Source organism: Corythoichthys intestinalis, chromosome 1, assembly GCF_030265065.1.
Source record: "Corythoichthys intestinalis isolate RoL2023-P3 chromosome 1, ASM3026506v1, whole genome shotgun sequence".
NCBI classification, from domain to species: domain Eukaryota; kingdom Metazoa; phylum Chordata; class Actinopteri; order Syngnathiformes; family Syngnathidae; genus Corythoichthys; species Corythoichthys intestinalis.
Genome location: NC_080395.1, coordinates 39,484,375 through 39,507,204, shown reverse-complemented (window position 1 = coordinate 39,507,204; position 22,830 = coordinate 39,484,375). Strand labels below are relative to the sequence as shown.

The 22,830-nt window shown below is 39.5% G+C and overlaps 1 protein-coding gene and 1 long non-coding RNA gene across 4 annotated transcripts in view; one reads left to right on the top strand and one right to left on the bottom strand.

Annotated features, from left to right (window-relative positions):
* The window catches only part of LOC130913715 (uncharacterized), a 33,573-nt gene extending 17,695 nt beyond the window's left edge, over window positions 1-15,878 (top strand). The window contains exon 3 of the long non-coding RNA XR_009062807.1: window positions 14,818-15,878. This is a non-coding gene — a long non-coding RNA (uncharacterized LOC130913715). The remainder of the gene's footprint in view (window positions 1-14,817) is intronic.
* On the bottom strand, window positions 2,706-21,794 carry qser1 (glutamine and serine rich 1). 3 transcript variants are annotated; one of them, XM_057832464.1, is made up of 13 exons: window positions 21,542-21,794; window positions 18,488-18,597; window positions 14,812-14,934; window positions 11,449-14,661; window positions 8,374-8,678; window positions 8,111-8,227; window positions 7,809-7,942; window positions 7,542-7,717; window positions 7,322-7,459; window positions 7,132-7,229; window positions 5,001-5,147; window positions 3,743-3,838; window positions 2,706-3,672 (listed from the first exon to the last, which is right to left on the bottom strand). In XM_057832464.1, exons 1-13 carry the CDS (start codon window positions 21,649-21,651, stop codon window positions 3,532-3,534), a joined length of 4,908 nt encoding a protein of 1,635 aa, XP_057688447.1. In that variant the 5' UTR covers window positions 21,652-21,794; the 3' UTR covers window positions 2,706-3,531. The 3 variants fall into 3 exon arrangements, with proteins under 3 accessions (XP_057688447.1, XP_057688462.1, XP_057688453.1); XM_057832479.1 differs by lacking the exon at window positions 21,542-21,794 and adding an exon at window positions 21,451-21,469 and having other exon boundaries at window positions 2,708-3,672; XM_057832470.1 differs by lacking the exon at window positions 21,542-21,794 and adding an exon at window positions 21,427-21,448 and having other exon boundaries at window positions 2,708-3,672.
* Between the last annotated feature and the right edge of the window lie 1,036 nt (window positions 21,795-22,830).

Below are 22,830 nucleotides of genomic sequence, written 5' to 3'. Positions count from 1 at the left end.
TGGTAATAAGCGGATTTAGTGACGGACTTTAGATGGCTATCAAATTTTAGGTCTGAATCAATAATTACGCCAAGGTTTCTGACTTGATTTGTAGCTGTAAGTGACATTGTGCTAAGTTGCCTGCTTATCTTTGACCTTTCCTTTTTTGGCCCAAAAATGATCACCTCTGTCTTCTCCACATTTAACTGGAGAAAATTTTGGCACATCCATTCATTGATTTGATAAATGCATTTACTCAGGGAGACTAAGGGACTATAATCATGTGGGGACACAGAAATGTACAGTTGTGTGTCATCTGCATAGGCGTGATAGGAGATGTCATACTGTTCCATTATCTTAGCTAACGGAAGCATATAGATGTTAAATAAGAGTGGTCCAAGAATTGACCCTTGAGGGACTCCACACGTGAATTTGGTTCGTTCTGACTGATAGGGATTTCTTTGTGTCAATCGGAAACTATCATGTAAATAGGATGTGAATAGTGTCAGTAAGCCCTACCCACTGTTCCAATCTGCTGAGTAGTATGTTGTGATCAACCGTGTCGAATGCGGCGCTGAGATCTAATAGTAACAGAACAGATGATTTGCCTGCATCGGTATTCCGACGAATATCATTTAGGACTTTGATAAGCACGGTCTCGGTGCTGTGTTGTGGCCGAAATCCAGACTGAAATGAGTTAAAAGGATTGTTTTGCATCATAAAAGTCTGGATCTGTTCAAACACAACCCTTTCGATAATTTTCCCCAGGAATGTCAGATTTGATATTGGCCTGTTATTGCTAATGGTTGAGGCATCCAGATTAGTTTTTTTTTAGGAGAGGTTTTATTACTGCAGTTTTTAAAGTCTGTGGAAACTCTCCTGTTTGGAGAGAAGTATTTATAATCTGAAGTATGTCTGGGGCTATGCAATGAAAAACAGTTTTGAAAAAGTTTGAAGGAAGGATGTCAAGGCAGCATGTTGTGGGCTTTAATTTTGACACAATTTCTGTTAAAGTGGCATAGTCCAAGGCAGAAATCGCAGACACAAGGAGTGGTCGAGATGTTCTTTTAATATATTTACCACACAGTGGGGGAAAATGCGACAGTAACAAAAAAATAAAATTAAGCCATAGTTATGAGGTCGGTATCCGTGACTTTTTTACAGATGCTAATTTTTTCATTGTGACGTAATTTGTTTAAAAGTTTAAAAAATGCAAGTGAATAAGTTTTTTTGTTGTTGTTTTTGTTTTAACTATTAGACATCAATTAATTATTCTAAGCTAAAAATGACAGACGTTTCAAATAATAAATACCATTACTTACCTTCTTTTTATGGCTAGGTTGAAACAGAAGCAGTTGCGCGACATCTGTAAACGGGGGTTTCCAGGGTAAAACGGACAAATTAAAAATAATTCGGCGACTTAATGCGCCATGAATCTGCTATGGCAGCATATAGACATATTGTATCAAACACAACAGTTCTTATGGCTTAAAATACAGCAGTCTACTTTAAAGAGTGGTGCAAGAGCAGAAACTGCTTTTTCTGCCTTGTCTGTGTTTTCCATTATAAATACATATGTATATATATATATATATATATATATATGTATATATATATATATATATATATGTATATATATATATATATATATATATATATATATATATATATATATATATATTAGGGGCTGTCAAAATTATCGCGTTAACGCGCGGTAATTAATTTTTTAAATTAATCACGTTAAAATATTTGACGCAATTAACGCACATGTCCCGCTCAGACAGTATTCTGCCTTTTGGTAAGTTTTACAGCAAGGCTTTTTGTGCTGTCTAACAGCGAACTCTTGTGGTCGCTTTGCGACATGGTTTATTGTTTTCTTGCCAGTTCAATATGGCTGCACGACGTCTTGGGCTGACGACTACGTTGTAATGTTGTGCTTATATGATCCTTGGACAAGATTTGTCCGTAAGTATGGTTGTTGTAAAGAATGTACATATTATGTTAGTAAGTGAAATGTTATATTTTTTGTATGAAACGCTTTTTATGTTTAGTGAACCTGTATAGCGTGCTAAGCTAACGTTGTTGCTAATGCAATGCTTGTGTACTTTTTTTGGTAGTTTTACGACAGTCTAAAGAGGACAATGGTTTGAGGCCATTTTATTAATAAATCAGATGAAAAAGGAAGAAGTCTGATTATTAAGGCGTCATTCACTAGCTGTCTAGCTTTGGAAAAAGTAGACGCTTCGGAGTGAGGACAGCATAGACAGATTTAAATGACAGTAGAGTGAAATGCCCACTACAGTCCTTATGTACCGTATGTTGAATGTATATATCCATCTTGTCTTATCTTTCCATTCCAACAATTTATTTTACAGAATATATATATAATTTACAGGAAAATATGGCATATTTTATAGATGGCTTGAATGGCGATTAATTACGATTAATTAATTTTTAAGCTGTAATTAACTCGATTAAAAATTTTAATCGTTTATATATATTTAATAAAATGTTGTTAAAAACAAAAACACTCTGGTTATGGCCCAAATAAATAACACTAAAGTTGTTTCCCTCCCCCTTCACTTCAAAGTGTTTAACTCATTTCCTGCCATTTACGATAGACGTCCAATTCATTGAAATGGCGGAATGGCTGCGAATGCTCATCTGTCAGTGCCAATGAAAAAAGAAAAAAAAAATTTAAAATGGTGCTTTGCTTGATGTCAAAGAAAGCCACACAAAAACAAATGACAAAGTAAGACATGTGGCACTTTATTTACAAACAACATCTTAAGAAGACCAAAAATGTTTTATAGCATAAAATTGATCTTAAAAATAGCTTGTTATTGGTAAACAATGAAAAAGTACTGAATAATATTTACTTCTGTGAAAAATAGATCTATCATTAAAATGTGAGCTATGCAAAGGAGTATAAAGACAGCTTTGTTTGACCCTAAGAAAAAACAATATTCATAAAAATGACTCTTGAAAGCAAAATGTGTAACTGTAGATACAGTATTTCTTTAGCAATACTCCGACCAGCTTTATTTTTATACAAAATGTACATTATATATAATGAATAACCACGTCAGTTGGTGCACTATTATAAAAGGGATGTTTTAAAAATAACTAAGGTTAAATATATTCTTTGTTACAATCAATAGGATTCGCTGAATTTTTTAACCCATTTATCAAAGCGACTGATAAAGGCTTGTTAGATCTTTAGGCAATCTAATTTCTACCGCCATCTAGCATCAATAATAATCTAAAATTAAACAACTATGAATCTATAGTAGAGACCAATAAAAAAGGGTCTGTGGCAACAATCAGACTGGGAGGAGCTTGTTAAAGAGAAAACCTCCCCAAAAAAGCCCTTGTCCTCTCTTGATACTTTCAGCTCAGACAAAGGGGCCGAAGATTAGTTTCTATTAGTCTTTCTATTAAGACCTCAGCATCATAGAAGAGCCTATCGCCTGTCCCTTGTTGGCACAGGCATTTTTTTGTATCCTTGTTTAGTTTAAGGAAAAGACATAGAGGTTTTAAGTCTTTCTGCAGTCAAGTGCAGGCCTGCTGCACTTGATTAATCAGCTCCTCAAAGCGATCGAAAAGTCCCTCCAGCCAAGATCCATTCCGTAGGCACTTCTGTATCGTCTCCTCTTGCCCCAACTCGCCTGCCTGCGTCTGCTGGCTGGCGATCTGGAGAGCATTTACAATGACTATAATAACTTCCATAAAGTGAAGTCTACTACAGTATCGAGCATCTCACCTCCTTTTTACACATGAGGTATGTGTGGTACTTGTAGTGCTGTAGAGAATGATACAGAGAGAACCACTGGGTCTTCTGTTGGTCCACTGTGTACTCCTATGCAAAAGAGATGCGTAGAAAATGATGAAACTCCACCCTCTGCTGGACATGCTACTAAAGTGCTGGCATAAATAAAGGGCCAAATAGAGTTGAGGTTCAATCTTTGCCTGTTTTTACTTTTTTTCTAATGTGTACCTTGACACAAAATTTTAAAAAAGCAACATAATCTTGTGAAGTTGTTGTTCTGACTATCAGCTTGTCCAATAGGAAGTCAACAAAACGAGTCATATGATTCTGGCACAGTTTCAATGCCAATGTCTCTATCATAGACGGGTCGAATTATTCATTTATTTCTAATGCAAGCTTGTGGTATGCCAGATAAATGCACCAGCAGGGAATCAAACCTGCGGTATCTGCACCAATAGCAGCAGCAATATGTACTGTTACTTGGGTGTAAAGGTTCACGTGGATGCATTGAACAGTTTCCTCAAGGTTTCGTACTTAATTGACCAAGAGGGTTTCGTGCAAGTACAAACCTGATTCCAAAAATCTGAATGCAATGACATGGAAGTGCCAAATGTCACTGGATAAAAATATATAATTTTAATGGGAAAATATTTTTATTTTAAATTCCATGGTGTTAAGAAATCTTCAAAAAGTTGGGACAAGGCCATTCTCACCACTGTGTGGCCTCCCCTCTTCTTCTTAATACAGTTAGAAATCGAGGAGACATGTTTCTCAAGTTAAGAAAGAGAAATGCTTTCTCATTCTTGTCTAATACAGGCCTCTAACTGCTAAACAGTCTCGAACCTTTGTTCTCGCACCTTCCTCTTTGTGATGCGTTAAATGTTCTCTACAAGCTAAAGATCTGGACTGCAGGCTGTCCATTTCAATACCAGATCCTTTTCCTAAGCAGCTTTTATGTACTGAAAATGAAGCGAACAGAGCACTTCCGAGGAATTGAATCGAACCAAAATTGCATTTTAGTGTACCGTTACACCCCAATAATTTATACACTCCTCTGAAGTCATCCATTAAAGTTAAAAATGTGTCAGGAAAATTGCAGCTCTTCCATTCTAATTTCTATGTCCTGTGTGTTACAAAGATGGTAAGATCCCAATTCTTATTGCTCATAATTAGAAAAAAACTACACTCGTCCTACCTATTGTTGCATTGGTTAAAAAAGCCACAATAAAAAAACAAAATGCAAGTCTACTACCTGCGTAACTCGGGTAACCATCTTGTCAGGCTTCATGGTCTTCTTGTTGTAGACTGTCCCTCCAAGACGCACTTTGAAGGTTGATGTTTCCCCATCATTTGTCAGCTCAGTGACCATTGAGATCTCTGGAAAGCTGTCCAGTGCCGTCTGATAATAGGAAATGAGTGCTGACTTAAAGTTATCACATTGCAGTGTTTCTATAGACCCTACCCACCTACGTCACAAAACCACGTGCTCGCTGTATGGTTCCGCCCACTTGTCCGTCATTTTGACTCTGTATTAGCATTGTTTTCAATTGATGGCGGAATTTAAAATGTATTTCATGGAAGACCCGGTGCTTTCTGATGCAGCAAACTCACTGGATCTGTTGCATAAAAGGCGTTATGAGGAAAAGCTTCGTTCTATACAGTCGCCAGATCCATATTTGATGCCCAAATCGATGTTTTTCGACCCACTGTCTTCGCCCTGTCTGCCTGACATCTGCTACGCAGATATTTGCAATTATCTTGTCCACACTAAATCAGCCTATTCTCACGAAAATATGAAAAACTTCAAGAGCTTGGAGGCTTATAAATACTTCGTTGCTGGTTGGGTGAAACAGGTCCTCGTCCACGAAAATTCGGCAGGAATCTATCTTGTGCTTGGAAAGGTGAGTTACGAAATTTTCAATTCAAAGTCTTTTGTTATTGCTCACATCCACTGTCAAGTCTAATGTATTTCATGTCGTTTGTCAATGGAGTTAAGGCTTTTAATGTTTATATGGTTTAGCGATAGCACTCTCACTACATACGTGTATGTTGTCGGCGATTAGCCTAGCAATGATCTTAATTGTGGTTATTTGTCAGCCCCGTAGACGAGGCCAGTTTCTTTCACTTGGTACCAGCTAAATATTATTCAAAAAATAACGATGGTGGAAGAAAGGGAAGTCACAAACATCTTGAATTTGAAACTATGTCGTACTACGTCGTATGTTGTCGGCGATTAGCCTCGCAATGATGTTAATTGTGGTTATTTGTCAGCCCCGTAGACGAGGCCAGTTTCTTTCACTTGGTACCAGCTAAATATTATTCAAAAAATAACGATGGTGGAAGAAAGGGAAGTCACAAACATCTTGAATTTGAAACTATGTCGTACTACGTCGTATGTTGTCGGCGATTAGCCTCGCAATGATCTTAATTGTGGTTATTTGTCAGCCCAAAACCCTCTAAGTATATCTTAAATGCATCTTACCGGATATAAAATGACTACTACATAGTCTGTGGTGATTTTTTGGTGCCCAGTTTTCACGTCGAATTGCAGCCGTCCATTTTGCTCTCTTTGGATCCCTCGGAATACGGTAAAACTTCAAGTCTCTCCTTCCATCTTCTCTGTTAGTGCAACCAACAGCCACACACGCCTTCACCATTTTGATTATTAATGTTAAGGAGCAGAAAAACACGCCGTAAATAGGAGAAATGTACGTAGCCGTAACAGGTTAACACTATGTTTTGACGGACAAGTGGGCGGTACCATTCAGGAGAGCGGAGTTGTGACGTCACGTGGGTAGGGTCTATACTGCAGGCTTTCAATCATGCTCCAGGTTTATTAGACCTTTTTTTTTTAAACAGTGACTTTTATTTTGGCTTTCCAAGTTTGAGGCTTCAGTGTTCTGTCACAACATGCTGAGCACTACTTAACAGCAAGAAGAATAAGCTCAGACGACCCCCAACTAATTTACAGTAATAGTCATTCCCACATAGAGAATATACGCTCATGAGAATTGTTTTATGCTATGGACATGTTGCTGCTCCGTGTGTTAAAATAGCAGTTGCTTGAAGGTTTACACTTACTGCAAGTGTATGAATTAGAATTAAACTAGCAGATATTTGGTTGGTTGAACATGTTACATATATACACATTTCACTTTTTTTTGGTGTCAGTTTACGGTAAACCTCAACCGGGATTGACTTTAATAAGTGTGTTTTGATCATTTTAGTGTAGTAATGTTAAACTATTTTCAAATAAAAAAACATTTTTGATATGGTCTTCTGTTACCAGCAGATTTACACATTTTGCAGATGTGCCAGGAATGTATTGCCTGTAATAATCTGGGATTCAATTCATTATCTGGCAACGCTCTGACAAAACCCACCTTGAGGACTTGCTCAATGTTTAGTTTGTGAAGCAAGCGTTTCCGGTTGTCAGTAATCAAGCCCTCCATCCTTCTCATATGTGGGAGCAGCAACTCATCTGTAGACAGACAGGACAGAAATAGTTAAGACTTCTGGAGGAAAACCTTATTTTCCTTATGCTTCTTTGAGAAGAATCTTTAATCAGTTTACCATTGGCTCTCTCAAGTTCTGTCATCACATCTTCATCAAGAGCAATGCTGACAAGCAATTCCACAAAGCTCCTGAAGGTCTCCTTCATAGTTCGTGTGTTGAGAAGACGTGATGCAAAAGGCATAGGTGGGTTTAAATCTATAAAAAATATGAGAAGGAAGTCAGAACAAAAAAAACACAAAAATCTCCCAATTCGAGAAAAATAACAGTGCTCCTTCACCATCTTCATCAGCGGACGATCCTGACGCAGCAGCTAACAACGCCTCCTTCCATTTCCGCCTCTTTTTGGGCGGGGGCTCTGCTCTCGGCTTGAAGGGTTTAGGACGAAGCTTATTGCTTGGAGATGATAAGAAAGGACCGGCTGTCAAGCCCAGCAAAGTCTTCACATGAACACTTCTGTGAAGCAGATCAAAGGGTGTCATCCCTGAGGCACCTGTCACATGCTAGAAACTGCTCAAACCTTATTAGTTGGCAGGTTTTAACACACCTTAGTGAATTTATGGGCTTGCAGTGTGGCTTCCGACTGCACACTCTGACATATTCCCTTTTGTTAACTGTGTCCAGAAACTTTACGTAGACCCTATGATACATTGTCTTTGCATCCCCAAAGTATCCAAGGTACTTCAAATACAAAAAAAAAAAAAAAAAACATCTTGAATTAGATAAAATTTAAATGGGATAGTCAATGAGGAACATCTCATCTAATATATTCCACAATAACTGGGTGAAAAAACATTCGGACTGCAAAACTCGATGGGATACGTCTATAAATGATGCATCCTCACTCACGCTATTAGTAGCAGAGAAGACACGTTTTCCATCTCTTAACTCAGGCACAAATTTCTGCAGTAAAGCCTTCTGAACTTTCCAGATGGCAGGAGGCTCACTTCCAGCACACATTGCCCCCTGGACACATATCACAAATTCACAATACATTTTAATTTAAACATGGGGAGACAAAAGTAAAACATTCCTTGAAATGAGGCATTGACCAATATCAAACGTAAATTAAGATACTTATATATGGAATTAATTTGGTGAATTTTTTATACCTTCAAGGTTTCAATATCTTCATTCCTCACAACAAACTCGTCTCTTTCCCGGTACATTCCTTCCCCTCCACTGTCCGACAGCTCCTCATCAGTCAGTCCCTCGATGGCCACACTTAATAACTTTACAGCAAGCTGGCCAGGCGGTGTTGCTTTGGGCTCCTGCTTGGTCGCAGATGTGGTTACTGTGGTGACTATGGTTGATGTTTGAGGAGTAGTGGGTATCATTGGCAAGTGGGTGTCTGTGATGTTGAGAGGCACAGCAGGAACCTGGACTGGTTTTAGCACCATAGTGGGGATGTGGTTATCTGCAGAAAGATTAAGCACACATATCAATCATTAACAGTTTATTTCCATTATTGATTTATATGTCCATCTTTATTTTAGGTGTGGTCTGTAGGGCTGTCTCAAACAACAAATTTTCTCCCGATTAGGGACCCAACTATTTTCACGATTAGTCGACTTACCTAATATATACAGTATATATATATATATATATATTTTTTTTTACTAATTTAATAATGATTTTTTTTAAAGCTTATTAATTCACAAAAAACCCATTTTGGAACACTTAAAATATTTATTAACGTATAAATAATAAACATAAATATCAATAATAAATCTCAAACAATGAGGTCAAATGCTGCTGGCATTAACTAGTGCAAAAACATTGTAAACGGAAACACTTTGACTTCACCTTTTTAACAGGAGTCAAAACAATTCTTACTCTTTTTGTGGTATGTCTATATTGCTCTAAATGTTAAAATGAATTGCAATCTGCCTCATGTCCCGGACATTCAAATTTAGAATACTTTGTGTGAGCTCAGATGCTCTTTCTGGTGTGCATCCCGCATTTTTGGGGGAGGGGAAAAACTGTTCAACTTTTGTTTGTTTTAACCTGAAAATAGATAAAGCAGAAGGAATACTGAAATATTACCACAATTATTTTGAATCAAAGGCACACATAGTCATAATAAAAATAAATAAATCTATAATATTAATTTTAGAGTATACTCCTATATGTATATACTTGGGCTGTTAAACGATTAAAATTTTTAATCGAGTTAATTACAGCTTAAAAATTAATTAATCGTAATTAATCGCAATTCAAACCATCTCTAAAATATGCCATATTTTTCTGTAAATTATTGTTGGAATGGAAAGATAAGACACACGACGGATATATACATATAACATACTGTACATAAGTACTGTATTTGTTTATTGTAACAATAAATCCACAAATGCCATTATTAACATTCTTTCTGTTAAAGTGATCCACGGATAGAAAGACTTGTAGTTCTTAAAAGATAATTGTTATAGTTACAAGTTATAGTAATTTTATATTAAAACCCCTCTTCATGTTTTTGTTTTAATAAAATTTGTAAAATTTTCAATCAAAAGTAGAGTTAATATAATAATAATAAGAATAAAAATAAAAATAATAAAAATAGAGTGACCAAAGTCTAAGTTTTACGTGTATTTTGCATAGCTATTTTGATATGGAATGCCAGTTCATTTTGCATTGTTGTTTAACTGTGTGTCAGAATAGGGCCTCATTACTGTAGACTGAAGTGCTTTTCTTTTTGTGAACATTATTTTTTTTGGGGAGAGATAGGAATATTATTTTTGTTGTGCTTTCACTAAACGATACTTATGTTTGTTGTGAAGGAGAAGCTTATGCCAATAAACGGCGCGGTCCAAAGAACGCCTGTGTCCACTCGCCTTTACTGTATAACATACTGTATATCTGTACATATCTTACCCAAAATACAACAAGAGACACATAATTGCCACTAAAAGAGAGAAAACTTACCGAAATATGTGTGGAGCACAAATAGCAATTTGCATTTCATTGTGAATACAGCATAAACGTCTCACAGCGACTAATTCTCCCACGTTTAAAGAAATAACATGAGTATGGAACGGCGCTGCCTCCAAGCGGCCGGTGGCATTCTCTTCACTCTTAATGTCCATAAACGGCCTCATTGTAATCTGTTGGAGGCAATGTGCGAGCGGGTCATTCAGTGCATGCGTTTATTGCGTCAAATATTTTAACGTGATTAATTTTTAAAAATTAATTAACGCCCGTTAACGCGATAATTTTGACAGCCCTAGTATATACACAATAATACTTTATAATATAAACTAACTAACATTAGTGCAGTCATGGAGTCATTTGATGGAGTCATAGTAAGCAGGCCAGTGCTGTGTTTCCATATAAAATTTTTTTGTTTTGTTTTGTTTTGGGTTTTTTTTTTTTCCCCAAGTGGGAGCTGTCGAGATCTACAGCTTTCAGGAGCAGCAGCAGAGTAGATTAAAAACGTGACGTATTGTACATGGGGGGGGAAAAATGATGCATGTTGATACGACGCACATAAAGGAGACTTCAATTTTAAAAAATCGTAGAAAGTTGTATGACTTACGATCCGCTAGCTTGTTCTTTTTTCTCATCTTTCAAAATTACACCTGCGTGAAGGCGCTTTAAGTGTTCGTTCATAGCCGACGTGCTACCGTGGTATGCGAGCTTAGCTTGGCAAAGAGACACACAGTGGCACCCTCCATATTTTCCTTGAAATAATTCCAGGCTGTGGCCATTCTGGTCCGCTTTTTTGGCTTTATGCCGCATTCACCACTTGCATGGCGAGCGTCCGCCATTCTAAACTTTATACACATGTAATTTTTTTTAACCCGTCGTTAACCGTCGACGGTATATTGTGCCCGTTGATGCATTTACGTCATCGATGACGTCGCCAACGTCGACTAGTCGCGACAGCTCTAGTGTGGTGGGAACTTGAGGCAATGAAGACCATTTGATCCAGCCTACTATGCGCTTCTAAAAACAAACAAAACCTAAAAGAAACTGTTGCCAAAAGATTTACCGTCCAAATGCCCTTATTACAATATCACTTTGAGATGCGAGTGACCTGATGTTTTTTTTTTCATGATAAGAAGCCATGGTTTGCCTTTTTTTTTTTGTGTGTTTTTTTGCTTCGACTTTTAAGTAATGATTTTGGATACTTTTGCTGGTCTCCCAGCTAGGGTAAGCTAAAACACGGTTTCATAAAAATGGAGTACCTGGCTTGGCTTTCCGTTCTGGGGGTTCATCAAGAGCAGACAGCACTGAGCAGATGCTGTTCCTAAGTGCTTGGTTTCTTCCCGTGTTTTCCTCTTCATCAGAGCTAAATGATGGCAGTGTCTCCAGGTTCTTTTGTAGCTCTTCGTCCAGACATTTCTGCTGAGAGCTGGTTGCCTGGCTCTGCTGTGAAATCACGGAATCTGTCAGATTCTGAGTTTTGGGGGGGAAACCACATGATGGTGGTCTGACCAAGGTAACAGGCTTTTTGGAGCGACTGACAGTTCTGGAAGGACTTTGGGAGTACTGCTGTTTGGGGCCAGATTTGATGAAGTCCAAGAAAGAGGCGATAAAACCAGTTTTCACCTCTGGTTGTTTGGCTTCTACTTCCCTAATTTTCTGGCGGATTTTTTCCTGTTGTGGACAACGGTCATACACACTTTGAGAAGCAGATGGGCTGATGTCGTGGTCTTTGGAGTTTTGCCGCTTTGCTTGTCCAGTGCGCTTAGCTAGTTTAGGTGGTAAATTATCCTCCCCAGAAGCCTCTGGCCTTGTCAAAACCTTTGACACAACTTTCTTTTTGGGAAAACCCTTAACAATTTGGCCTTCTATGACGCTGTTTACAGCTTTGATAGGTTCTGCATTACCTTTGACACTGTTTTGAAAACCTGAAGTTTCATAAACCTGCCCTGAGTGAAAGTCTGTATCAGAGCTGTCTCGTTCCCCATTTGTGTCAAGATCAGAACTATTGTTGTTGTGAATGGGCTTTCCTTGGCGGTCTGTACAGGTCTGAGCACCATTTAGTGTCATAGCCATTGAGTGTGAGTTAGTGTCCGTGAGGATTGTCGGTTGAGCTGTTGAGTAACTAGGTGACATTTGTGTTATATCCACTGTCTGAAAGTGACGCTTGGCATCAACTGGACTTGCCATCACTGCCATTTGAACATCTGTGGGGGATGTACCTTTGACAAAGTCATGTGGTGTAACACCACAAGCAGCCACAGTAGCAGCTAGAATGTCGTCAACATTTGATAAAATATTTCTGTCATCAGCAAGTAACATGGAGTCCGAAAAGCAAAGGGAGTTCAGGGCAAAGTGGTTCTTAGCATCATTAGGCTGGTGACTAGCTGACTTGCTGTAGTGGTCTTTAGAAGAGTCAACAGATCCTGAGCTCCGCTCAGACAGAACTGTGGCCTGCTGACTTTGGCTTTCAGAGACATTGGGAAACATCAGTTCTCGATCCATCTGAAGATACTGGATATTAAGAGGGCCCAAGCTTTGTGCTGATTGAAGACCTTGCACTGATACTACTTTTGAAGTAACTTGCGTATTGTGCCCAAGGGGCTGCTGAAGAAAAATCATCTGGTTAGGGTCCAAGAGAACCTGAGCACTTGGAACACTGACAAACTGAGTGTGGTCCTGGTGATTCTGTTGTGATTCAGATGATTTGATAAGGGAAGGTTCCTGCTTAAGAATTACAGGTGAAGATATAATACTGGAGTTGGTTGTTTTTGGATTGACATTTTCCTGCCCGTTGACACCACTGAGGTGACTATGTTGTTGACTTGAAGAGCTCATGCTCTCGTCCCTTACTGGTGCCGTGTTCAGTTGTGTAAGACGATCATCAGAATGTGAACGGTCTCTGATGACACCCTGTGTTTTGTGGGGGTCGTCCATTTTTGAAACCATATAGATTACATTGTTGTTAGCTGTTGTGGTGCCATTTATCACAGAACCCCCTATGGATGCCTGTTGAAGAGCCTGTAGCTCCTGGACAGGAAGTTCTTCAAATGCCAGTTTTCCATATGTTGGCTTTATATCCTTTAATGATGAGCTGATAGTATTATTCAAAGCTTCTGTAGTTGACGAGTAGGTAGCGGACATGGTCTCATAAATATGTTTGGCCTGCAAAGTTGCCTGGCGTGAAACGGTGACCGGGAGTGTTTTATTCCCTACAGAGCTTTGCATCAGGTTGTAGTCTTGTGCAGAGGTGGTAAGATTCTGTCCACAGGTGGGTTGGTAAGAGGAGTTCACAGTGGCAAAGGGCTGAGACTGAGTCACTGAAGCCTGCTCCTGTGACCCCGATGTATAAATCACATTTGGCTCAGGCTGTGAGTGAGATGAGGGATAGCTCTCTGAGAGAGTCCCTGGACACAAGCCCTGAACTTGGATCCCATACTGCCCCTGGCTTAGAACCTCACTGGAAGAGAACACAAGAGCCTGACTTGTAGATGCACCACTGCTGGACAGACTGGATAGGGAAGGTAGTGTCTTGTAAAGTGAGGACAAATTGCCTGCTGAAGAATTTGAGGGCTGTGATTGGATATGTGTCATTATATAGGTTTGGGACTGAGTGCTGGATATAAGACCAGTTAGCTGATTACCAACTCCAGAGTTCTGCTTTTGCCCAGGGGAAGAATAACCGTCTGGGGATTGCGATGTATGGTTCTGAGAATGTCTGTGATTCTCCTCATGAGCCGCAGAAGCTAATTTTGAGGAATACTCTTTAGTTGTCGGCACTGTGGTGCATGAATAGCTTTGAGTAACTGAGTCTGCTTTGTGCTGTAGGGCACCATTGATCCTATGAGATGAATCCTTTTCTGTTGAAGGGCTGCAAGATTCTGGGGTGTCACGGGATTGTTCTTGTCGGTAAGACATACTTCCCTCACTACCAGAGCCATAGTAGCCCTGTAAGGAGTCCTCAGAATTGGGTATTTGCTCTGTGGCTGTGTGACTAGTTGAAGGCCTCTGATGGTGTTTGATCACGCTACATTCTCGTTGAAGTGCTCTCTCAACAGAGCCTGAAAAAACAGTGGCACCATATGACTGTGAGGCACTATGAGGGACAGGAAGGGCTGATGGCAGAAGGCTAAACTGCGGTTGAAGGAGGTGGGGGGCTGACTCCTGAGCTGAGCGATATGTTGAAGACTGGACTGGTAGAGTTGAGCCCAAAATGGGTCCAGAAACGTTGAATGCCAGGGCAGCTGGAAGCACAGTTTGGCTTTGTTTGAGTTGGGAGTCATGATGAGACAGGAGACCATTGGTGGAAGTGCTGAGGGCTGGATCCTGATGAGCCAAGGAAGAGTTGGAGGAATAACTCCTGGAAGTATACGGACTATTGTGTTGATAGCTTGACAAAGCAGCTGGAGATGGAAATGTGGCAGTAGAAGGTAAAGCACCAGTTAGATATAGCTCTGTGGCGGAGGAGGTGGCACCTGCATAGCACAAATTTAGAATATCAGAAGTAGGAGAGCAATAATTTATAATTTTGGTCTAATAGAACATATAATTTATGTTATTTAATATGGATGTAAAAATCGTACCAAAAAGACAAAATATGTTTGTGTGTATAAATATGTTTTCACCTGCAGGCCAAGATGGAGGTCTAAAAGGAGAAACAAGCGAGGCACTAACAGGACTTCTTGACTCCATGGCTGAAAGGAAGCTCATGATTGAGGTCTCTGAAGTGTTGTTTGTGTGAAGTGCACCTGCAAGTCAAAAAGTCAAGAGAAAATGGAACGATACTAATCACTTAATGAAAACTACAACTCAATAAACCGATATAAAAACTTCAAAAATGTAACCTCTGAAGTCAAATGTATTTATTTATTTTACCTTATTTAACCAGGAAATACCATTGATATTTTTGTTTGAGGGAACACTGGCAAGAGACAGCAGCAAACATTCAGAAAATGTATAATCAAAAAAGTGTTTTGGAAAAATGCACATTTAAATTCTCACAAAAATGTCATTCTAAAACATAATTAAATCTCACCTGGCTCACATCTTAGACTAATGCTGGAATCTTCCCACTGCTTGTTATTGTAGCAAATTACACTAAAATAGTGTTTACATCACATACCAACCCCAAAAAAGTACAAGTACCAGCATCATGGCGAAGGACAAAATACAGTAAAATAAAAGACTGAAATGTTTAATCCTGAATAAGTTTACATTACCATAGCATAGACTTTATATAAGATGCATGATAATACATTTTTCAACCGATACCAATAACCGATAGTTTCCTCCTCATTCCAACAGATAATCGATAATGTCAAGCCGATAATTCTATTAAAAGATTTATGTAAAAATTTAAAGTATACACAAGAGAAAATATTACTGCGCAAAAAGCACAAAAATGCCTTTAAAAGTAAGCCATTCCGAACATATACAACATTACTACACTGCAAAAACACACCTAGTTTTAAGTGTAAATCTACTGGAAATAAGTGAAATTATCTGCCAGCCCTTCAAGCGTATTTCACTCATATTTCTTGAAGAAAAATAGCTAGCTGAAAATAAGCTTAACAGCCTTATTTTAAGCAATAAATTATTATACTTAATCCTAAAAAAAACTTGTTTGCCAGAAATGTTCTTTATTCAAGAATAGATATGGTTCAAAACATTATTTGAAAGCATTTTTGTCTTGATTTAGGTGAAAAATGACTTTTTTTTTTTTTTTTTTTTTTTAAAGATGTATGGGCCTAATAAGAACAAATGGCAATATTTACGTACTTCAAGTAAGTGGAATAATCTGGCGCATTCATCTGTTACTAGTCTTTAACACTCTAAACAAGATGGGGAAAATTATCTGACTGGATTTAAGAAGAATGATCTGATTGAGACGTCATAAATTTACAGCGTACTGTGTTATGTATCCATTGTGCAGCGCTTTGTACATTACCAAAAATCATCTGTGCTGCACTACAATGTTTATTACTGGTTATTGCATTTGGAAGGAAGAAGGAAAGATTAGGAATAATATTTGTGGCTACAGTATATTATTATTTCATTACAACAGGAATGTATATATTCAAATTGAGAAGTGTTAATAAGTGCCAATAAGTTTTGATCATCTACTGTGACTGGAACTGAGCAGACAAATAAGTTCAATAATTTGAAAAGTGATTCCTAATGTTATATGCTTTGTTGCACACTGTGAAAATGATTAACTCAAAAGAGGGAGACGTCCTGTATCCATTGTGCAGCACTTTGTTTACATTTGTGGCTCTCACGACACTTGCTTTACGGCAGCTCAGCTGATATACGGCAGTATTATTAGGCCGGAGTTGGAGCTTTGTTAAGCTAAAATAAAGGCAGCGTTACAAAGTCATCTAACCGCTCGTCATTTTACATACTGAATGCATTACTGACTGGCTGACTTCTTGTGTGGTTTTGTGCACGTTTGAATTATCATCTAACCACTGTGCCGTCATGATAACCATGCTTACTTGACATCACTTGTCCATATGTCTGTGGTGAAACTGACGTGATCGGCATGTTTTTCATGAAGAATGGTGGTTGTATAAACTGCATTATTTTTTTTTTATCCGGGGCTTTGGCACTCGGGTCATTTCGGTAAATAAAAACGTCTCTCGTCCGGCATCTCCTCCCGCCTCTGTCCTTCAGTCCGTCCGGCCGCCAAATTAGCACCTGCGCCAGGCCTATGTCTGGCCGTGGTGCTCGATGAGTTGAACTGGAGTGGCAGCGGCAGCTACGTTCGTACCGAATATCCGCCCGCTACCGCTGGCTCGCCGCAGCTTATTCAGGGCCTGGTTCTGCTCTGGACGAAGGCGCACGCCTCGCGTCCTGCACGCCGTGGGGGATTGCTCGAGAAACTGCGGTGTTCGCCAGAGGTCCCGCAGCCGGGGAACCGGGCTCGGTCCGCCTGCCCGCCCCGCCTAGGGAGAGGCAGCGGCGGCCTGCAAGGACCGGCCAGAGCGGCGGGCTCCATTGGAAGATGGCTACTTGTCAACTATCGGTCTCGTGCCGGTGTTTACCCCTCACTTTGGGCTGAATGAAAACACTTTTTTTCCGTCTCGTGGAACTGCAGTGCATGTCTTGCAGATGGCGAGAGCATTGTCTTTTTTTCACACACGGATAAATCCAGCCACGCTGCTAACAGCCGCCATGATCTCTAACTTCTCCTGAGGTGTAACTCCGCTTCCTCAACCCATCCTCCCTCAGGGGCTTCAGAGAGGGGAGGGGTTGAGGAGGCGGCAGCGCTGAATTGGTTGTGCACATTTGGAGGCTAAATCAAGTATATAAATATCGGAATGCATTATCGGTTTAATTTTTTTAAAATCTGGATTATCTGTGTGACGTCATAATTGCCATTATCGGCCGATAATTATCGGTAACCGATATTATCGTGCATCTTTAGTATATATTATTAATATCTTATGAAGTCTATGACCGTAGTACAAACTATGAAGCAGGGGTTTCATTAATTACACATAAGAGTTAAATAGAAATCGGTAAATAGGTCAAATTTGAAAAGAAACATTTAAAAGAATGTACTTGGAAGTTAAATAAAACTGAACAGTACTTAAATGATCAAAAACAAAGTTAAAGGAAGTTTGAAGATTTAATCAAATCTTTCAAGTACAACAAGATTAAGCCTGCGTACAACTAGTCTACTCAAGTTATCAAAATGTGAGTAGTTTTAGTTTGGTCTCATACAGCGATTATCTTGCATTAACTCTCGTATGCTTGTGAAATGGTACCTAAAACAGGGGTCCTCAACCATAAGGCTGTGGACCATGAGAGATGCTGAATTCATTGTTTTAGCCAACCTGTAAGCAGGTTTCAAATAGTGTTGATATTTGCAAATAATGTTTAAAACCAAATCTTTGAGGTGAATGTACTAAATGGAAACACTTCACGAACTGATTCCTTTCTCAGTTGCACTCAATGTATGCCACATGGGAAAATCGGTGTTTGCCACAGCATGCACTGCAACTCATGTTGCAGCTGCATTTGTACTGCAATGGCCAAGGGAGTGCACAATGGTTAACCACAGAGTGGTTATCAACAAGGTGGCGGACTCCACGGGAGAATAGCTCAGTCGGAATATGGGGTGTCTCAGTCTCGCTGCCTAGCGGTACTGGTGCAAGTACTTGGTGCAAAACTAATTTGATCAACTTGAGTAATACCCTGGAAGGCGACATTTCTGTATTCCTTAATTACATTTTTTTTTTTTTTAAATTCTGGCACTCATAAAGGACCAATTACAAATAAAAATGTTTCTCAGCTCACCTGTAGCAACAGCAATTTGTGCAGAAGTGTAGGTGGGGAGCTGCTGTATTGAAGTGTAGCTCTGCCGTTGGAGGAGCCCTGCATCAAGCTGTGCTGTACCATAACTGGAGCTGAATGAACAAACAAATGACATGTTTTACCTACTACTCCTCAGGAAAAATGAGTCACATTACAAAAAAAAAAAAAAAAAAACACACACACACACAGACACACATGCACATACAGTTGTGGTCAAAAGTTTACATACACTTGTGAAGAACATAATGTCATGGCTCTCTTGAGTTTCCAGTTATTTCTACAACTCTGATTTTTCACCGATAGAGTGATTGGAACAGATACTTCTTTGTCACAAAAAACATTCATGAAGTTTTCTTTTATGACTTTATTATGGGTTAACAGAAAAAGTGATCAAATCTGCTGGGTCAAAAATATACATACATGGATCTAAAAAAAGCGAATCATTGACTTGAACAAGTCAGGAAAGTCACTTGTGACAAAAAAAGCAGCTGCAGGTCCCAAGACCAACAGTGCAAACAATTGTTTGTAAGTATAAAGTGCATGGCACTGTTTTGTCACTGCCACGATCAGGAAGAAAACGCAAGCTATCACCTGCTGCTGAGAGAAAATTGGTCAGGAGGGTGAAGATTCAACCGAGAATCACCAAAAAGCAGATCTGCCAAGAATTAGAAGCTGCTGGAACACAGGTGTCAGTGTCCACAGTCAAGCGTGATTTGCATCTCCATGGAGTGAGAGGCTGCCGTGCAAGAAGGAAGCCCTTGCTCCAAAAGCGGCACCTTAAGGCTCGACTGAAGTTTGCTGCTGATCACATGGACAAAGATAAGACCTTCTGGAGGAAAGTTCTGTGGTCAGACGAAACAAAATCGAGCTGTTTGGCCACAATGCCCAGCAATATGTTTGGAGGAGAAAAGGTGAGGCCTTTAACCCCAAGTACACCATGCCTACCGTCAAGCACGGTGGTGGTAGTATTATGCTGTGGGGCTGTTTTGCTGCCAATGGAACTGGTGCTTTACAGAGAGTAAATGGGATAATGAGGAAGGAGGATTACCTTCAAATTCTTCAAGATAACCTAACGTCATCAGCCCGAAAATTGGGTCTTTGGCGCAGTTGGGTGGTCCAACAGGACAATGACCCCAAACACACATCAAAAGTGGTAATGGAATGGCTAAATCAGGCTAGAATTAAGGTTTTCGAATGGCCTTCCCAAAGTCCTGACTTAAACCCCATTGAGAACTTGTGGACAATGCTGAAGAAACAAGTCCATGTCAGAAAGCCATCAAATTTAACTGAACTGCGCCAATTCTGTCAAGAGGAGGGGTCAAAGATTCAACCAGAAGCTTGCCAGAAGGTTATAGGATGGCTACCAAAAGCACCTAATTGAAGTGAAAATGGCCAAGGGACATGTTACCAAATATTAGCGCTGCTGTGTGTATATTTTTGACCCAGCAGATTTGATCACTTTTTTCTGTTCACCCATGATAAAGTCATAAAAGAACCAAACTTCATGAATGTTTTTTGTGACAAAGAAGTATCTGTTCCAATCACTCTATCAGAGAAAAATCAGAGTTGTAGAAATCACTGGAAACTCAAGAGAGCCAGGACATTATGTTCTTCACAAGTGTCTGTAAACTTTTGACCACAACTGTAATGCCAATGATCAGTGTTGTGCTGCACGCTATTGCATGTCTCTTGTATCCCTGAGATGCAAGAGACAACATTCTAGTCCAAGGTCCACTTTGTTTGGCGACATCATTTGTTAGCATTCACGTCCATTCAAATCTGTTGTAATTGACATTTCTAGTACAGTACTGTAATGTATAACAGAAGAGTCTCTTCAATATTTGTTGACCATACATAAGTTACAAGTAGTTGTTACTGCCCCCATTGAGGAAAGTGGCTCTACAGCCAGCAGCAACAAAAAAAGTCAACAACTCTCTCAGGAAAACAACATATGGCACAGAAAACAACAATGAATATACAAAACAAACTGATTAATCACGTATTGAGAAGCCCTATGACAGCAGTGACAATAGAATATTATACTCAATCCAGTATCTTTGCAAAATGCAAAGGTTATTACAATGGCTACTTCCTGCAATGGATCCGCAATATATTTTATAAGCATATAGATTTCAAATAAATGGTTGATGAAAAGTAGCCATGCTCTTAATTGACCTTTCTTTTTATGTAATCCAATCAGTTAACAATGTATGTGCTGTGCTCACGCATGTGATCGCTTTTTGATCACTTCTATAGTAAAAGAATTACAATATCTCGTTAATTGACAACTGCAGTATTAGCCAATTTCACTAAGTGGTCTATTGGAAGTGTTTAATGATTTATTGTCCCTAAACACGCTTTAGCTTTTTGTGAAACAAAATACAGCCGAATGAAGTATGTGTCATTTGAGAATTGCGTTATTTACAACACCCACCAACACTTTAGCCACCAAGTATGGTTTCTATTACCGGTGACGAAGTTGTAATAAGTTTGCTAACTAAGGCATGTTATGAAGCTCGCTTTTCCACCGTACTTTGGTTCTTATAAGTAACTAAACCCAAAACTATATTTATAAATTCATTTACATTTAAAATATCGCTACACTGGAGACTGAAGCTAGTTTCTAGCTTGTTGTTTTGACGGCTAATGATACCTTGCTGATTTCAGTCAAGAGAAATTAATTACGTAACAGACTTATAGAATTATCATGCACATTGAATATTATATGTATGCTAAAATCCATTCGAAATTATAATTAAAAACAAACTCCCGATAGGTAAGCCAAGTAGACGCAGTGCTAGCTAAAACTAGCAAGGTAGAATGCATTTATAACCACTGAGAAAGCCGCTTTCAAGTTAGCCAAAACTTGGAGCAGAATGTTTTGATTATTTTGAACTCGTCTGTCTTTAGTAAATACGTACTCAAAGCAGCGTATGTAGTGATACCTTCAGACAACAGCTAGGCCCTCCATCACCGAAATTTCCTTCGTGAGGTGACCCACCTCCCCACCTCCTCCCTCCCTCATCCATCAATTACCTCGGCTTGATGGTAACCGAGCCGCGGTCATAGGCCCAAGAAGCTGCGGACTGTGCTGCCGGAGCCAGCGCGTCCGCAAAGCTGGAGCTCGGGTAGTTCCTGTCCATCATCCAGTGAACTGCTTGCTTCCCCGGAGGAGCTTCATTGAGCAGCGTACACACATCCTTGCAGTAGCGGCGCGGCCGACCACGGCAGTCCGGTCAGAACGGCGCACGACCCGCTGTTAACTTCCCCCCCATGAGGATGTGTTATTCCCCGGATGAACAGTGTACCTTCCGCCCCACACCCCCTCGGTGAGTTGTTCATCACGACGAACATTTTTTTTTTTTTTGCTTTCACGTAGGCTACCTGTCCCATCGTGGTGAACTTCCCATGAAGATGCATTCTACACATTTCTACAAGTTAACAATTACATAAACGTAATAACTTTTATGCAGTTACTACATATTCATACAGCATGCGCGTGATGTTTCACTGTGACTGAGCAAATGAGTGTCTAGCAAGGGCGTAGGTTTGAATAGGGACGGCAGGGACATAACACTACGAACTTTTCAGGATGCTCAAATTGTCCCCACTAACTTTTAAGCAAATTTATATGCATTTTATAATGAGTTCCGTTATAGATCGTCTTCCCATATGTTGTAAGGATAGAATTGACCCTACCATTATGAAGTTAATTATTTTCATTATGTTCAAACTTACATTCAGCCCTTTTCACTTTCAGAATGTGCCGGTCCACCCCCCGCCACCCCCTCAAACACATGTTTGATTGGCTGATAACTTAACCCAGCCCCGACAAACACACACACTCACACAACCCCGACAGAAATACATGTCGACAACATGCCGTCACCTTCGAAGAGGAAGGATATGTTTTTTTTTTCTTTTTTTTTTTTTTAACCAGCAGCAGCCACAGTAAGTAATTTAAAAAGACGCCAATGTTGTCGAGGTGGGAAACACACCAATAATTTTGCTACTGAAAGTCCGACCTGCATCAGAGTTAGCCTAACATTAAACTGTGTGCACTTGCTAACCTGCAAAACTCAAGAAGGAAGCTGCTTAGAGAGAAGTGCCCTTCTGTTTGTATTTTCTACTGTTAACGTTAACTGTAAGACATGTGGTGAACTCTGCTGGAAAGTACAGAACCAGAGCAACGTGAGCAAAAAGCTGCTTAGAGAGAGAGATGGGTGCTGCATAACCTCATATGTTGCTCACACAAGACAACATAGACACAACGTAATCATAATCTATATACATAAAAAAATATATGTATATTTTTGGATGCCGCA

Excerpts from the sequence above, each read along its gene's own strand:
- qser1 (XM_057832464.1), bottom strand. The coding sequence starts at position 21,651 with ATGATGGACAGGAACTACCCGAGCTCCAGCTTTGCGGACGCGCTGGCT. Across the intron at positions 18,598-21,541 it reads TCGGTTACCATCAAGCCGAG|CTCCAGTTATGGTACAGCAC; the intron begins GTAATTGATGGA and ends TTGTTCATTCAG. Across the intron at positions 7,230-7,321 it reads AGAACTTGAGAGAGCCAATG|ATGAGTTGCTGCTCCCACAT; the intron begins GTAAACTGATTA and ends GTCTGTCTACAG.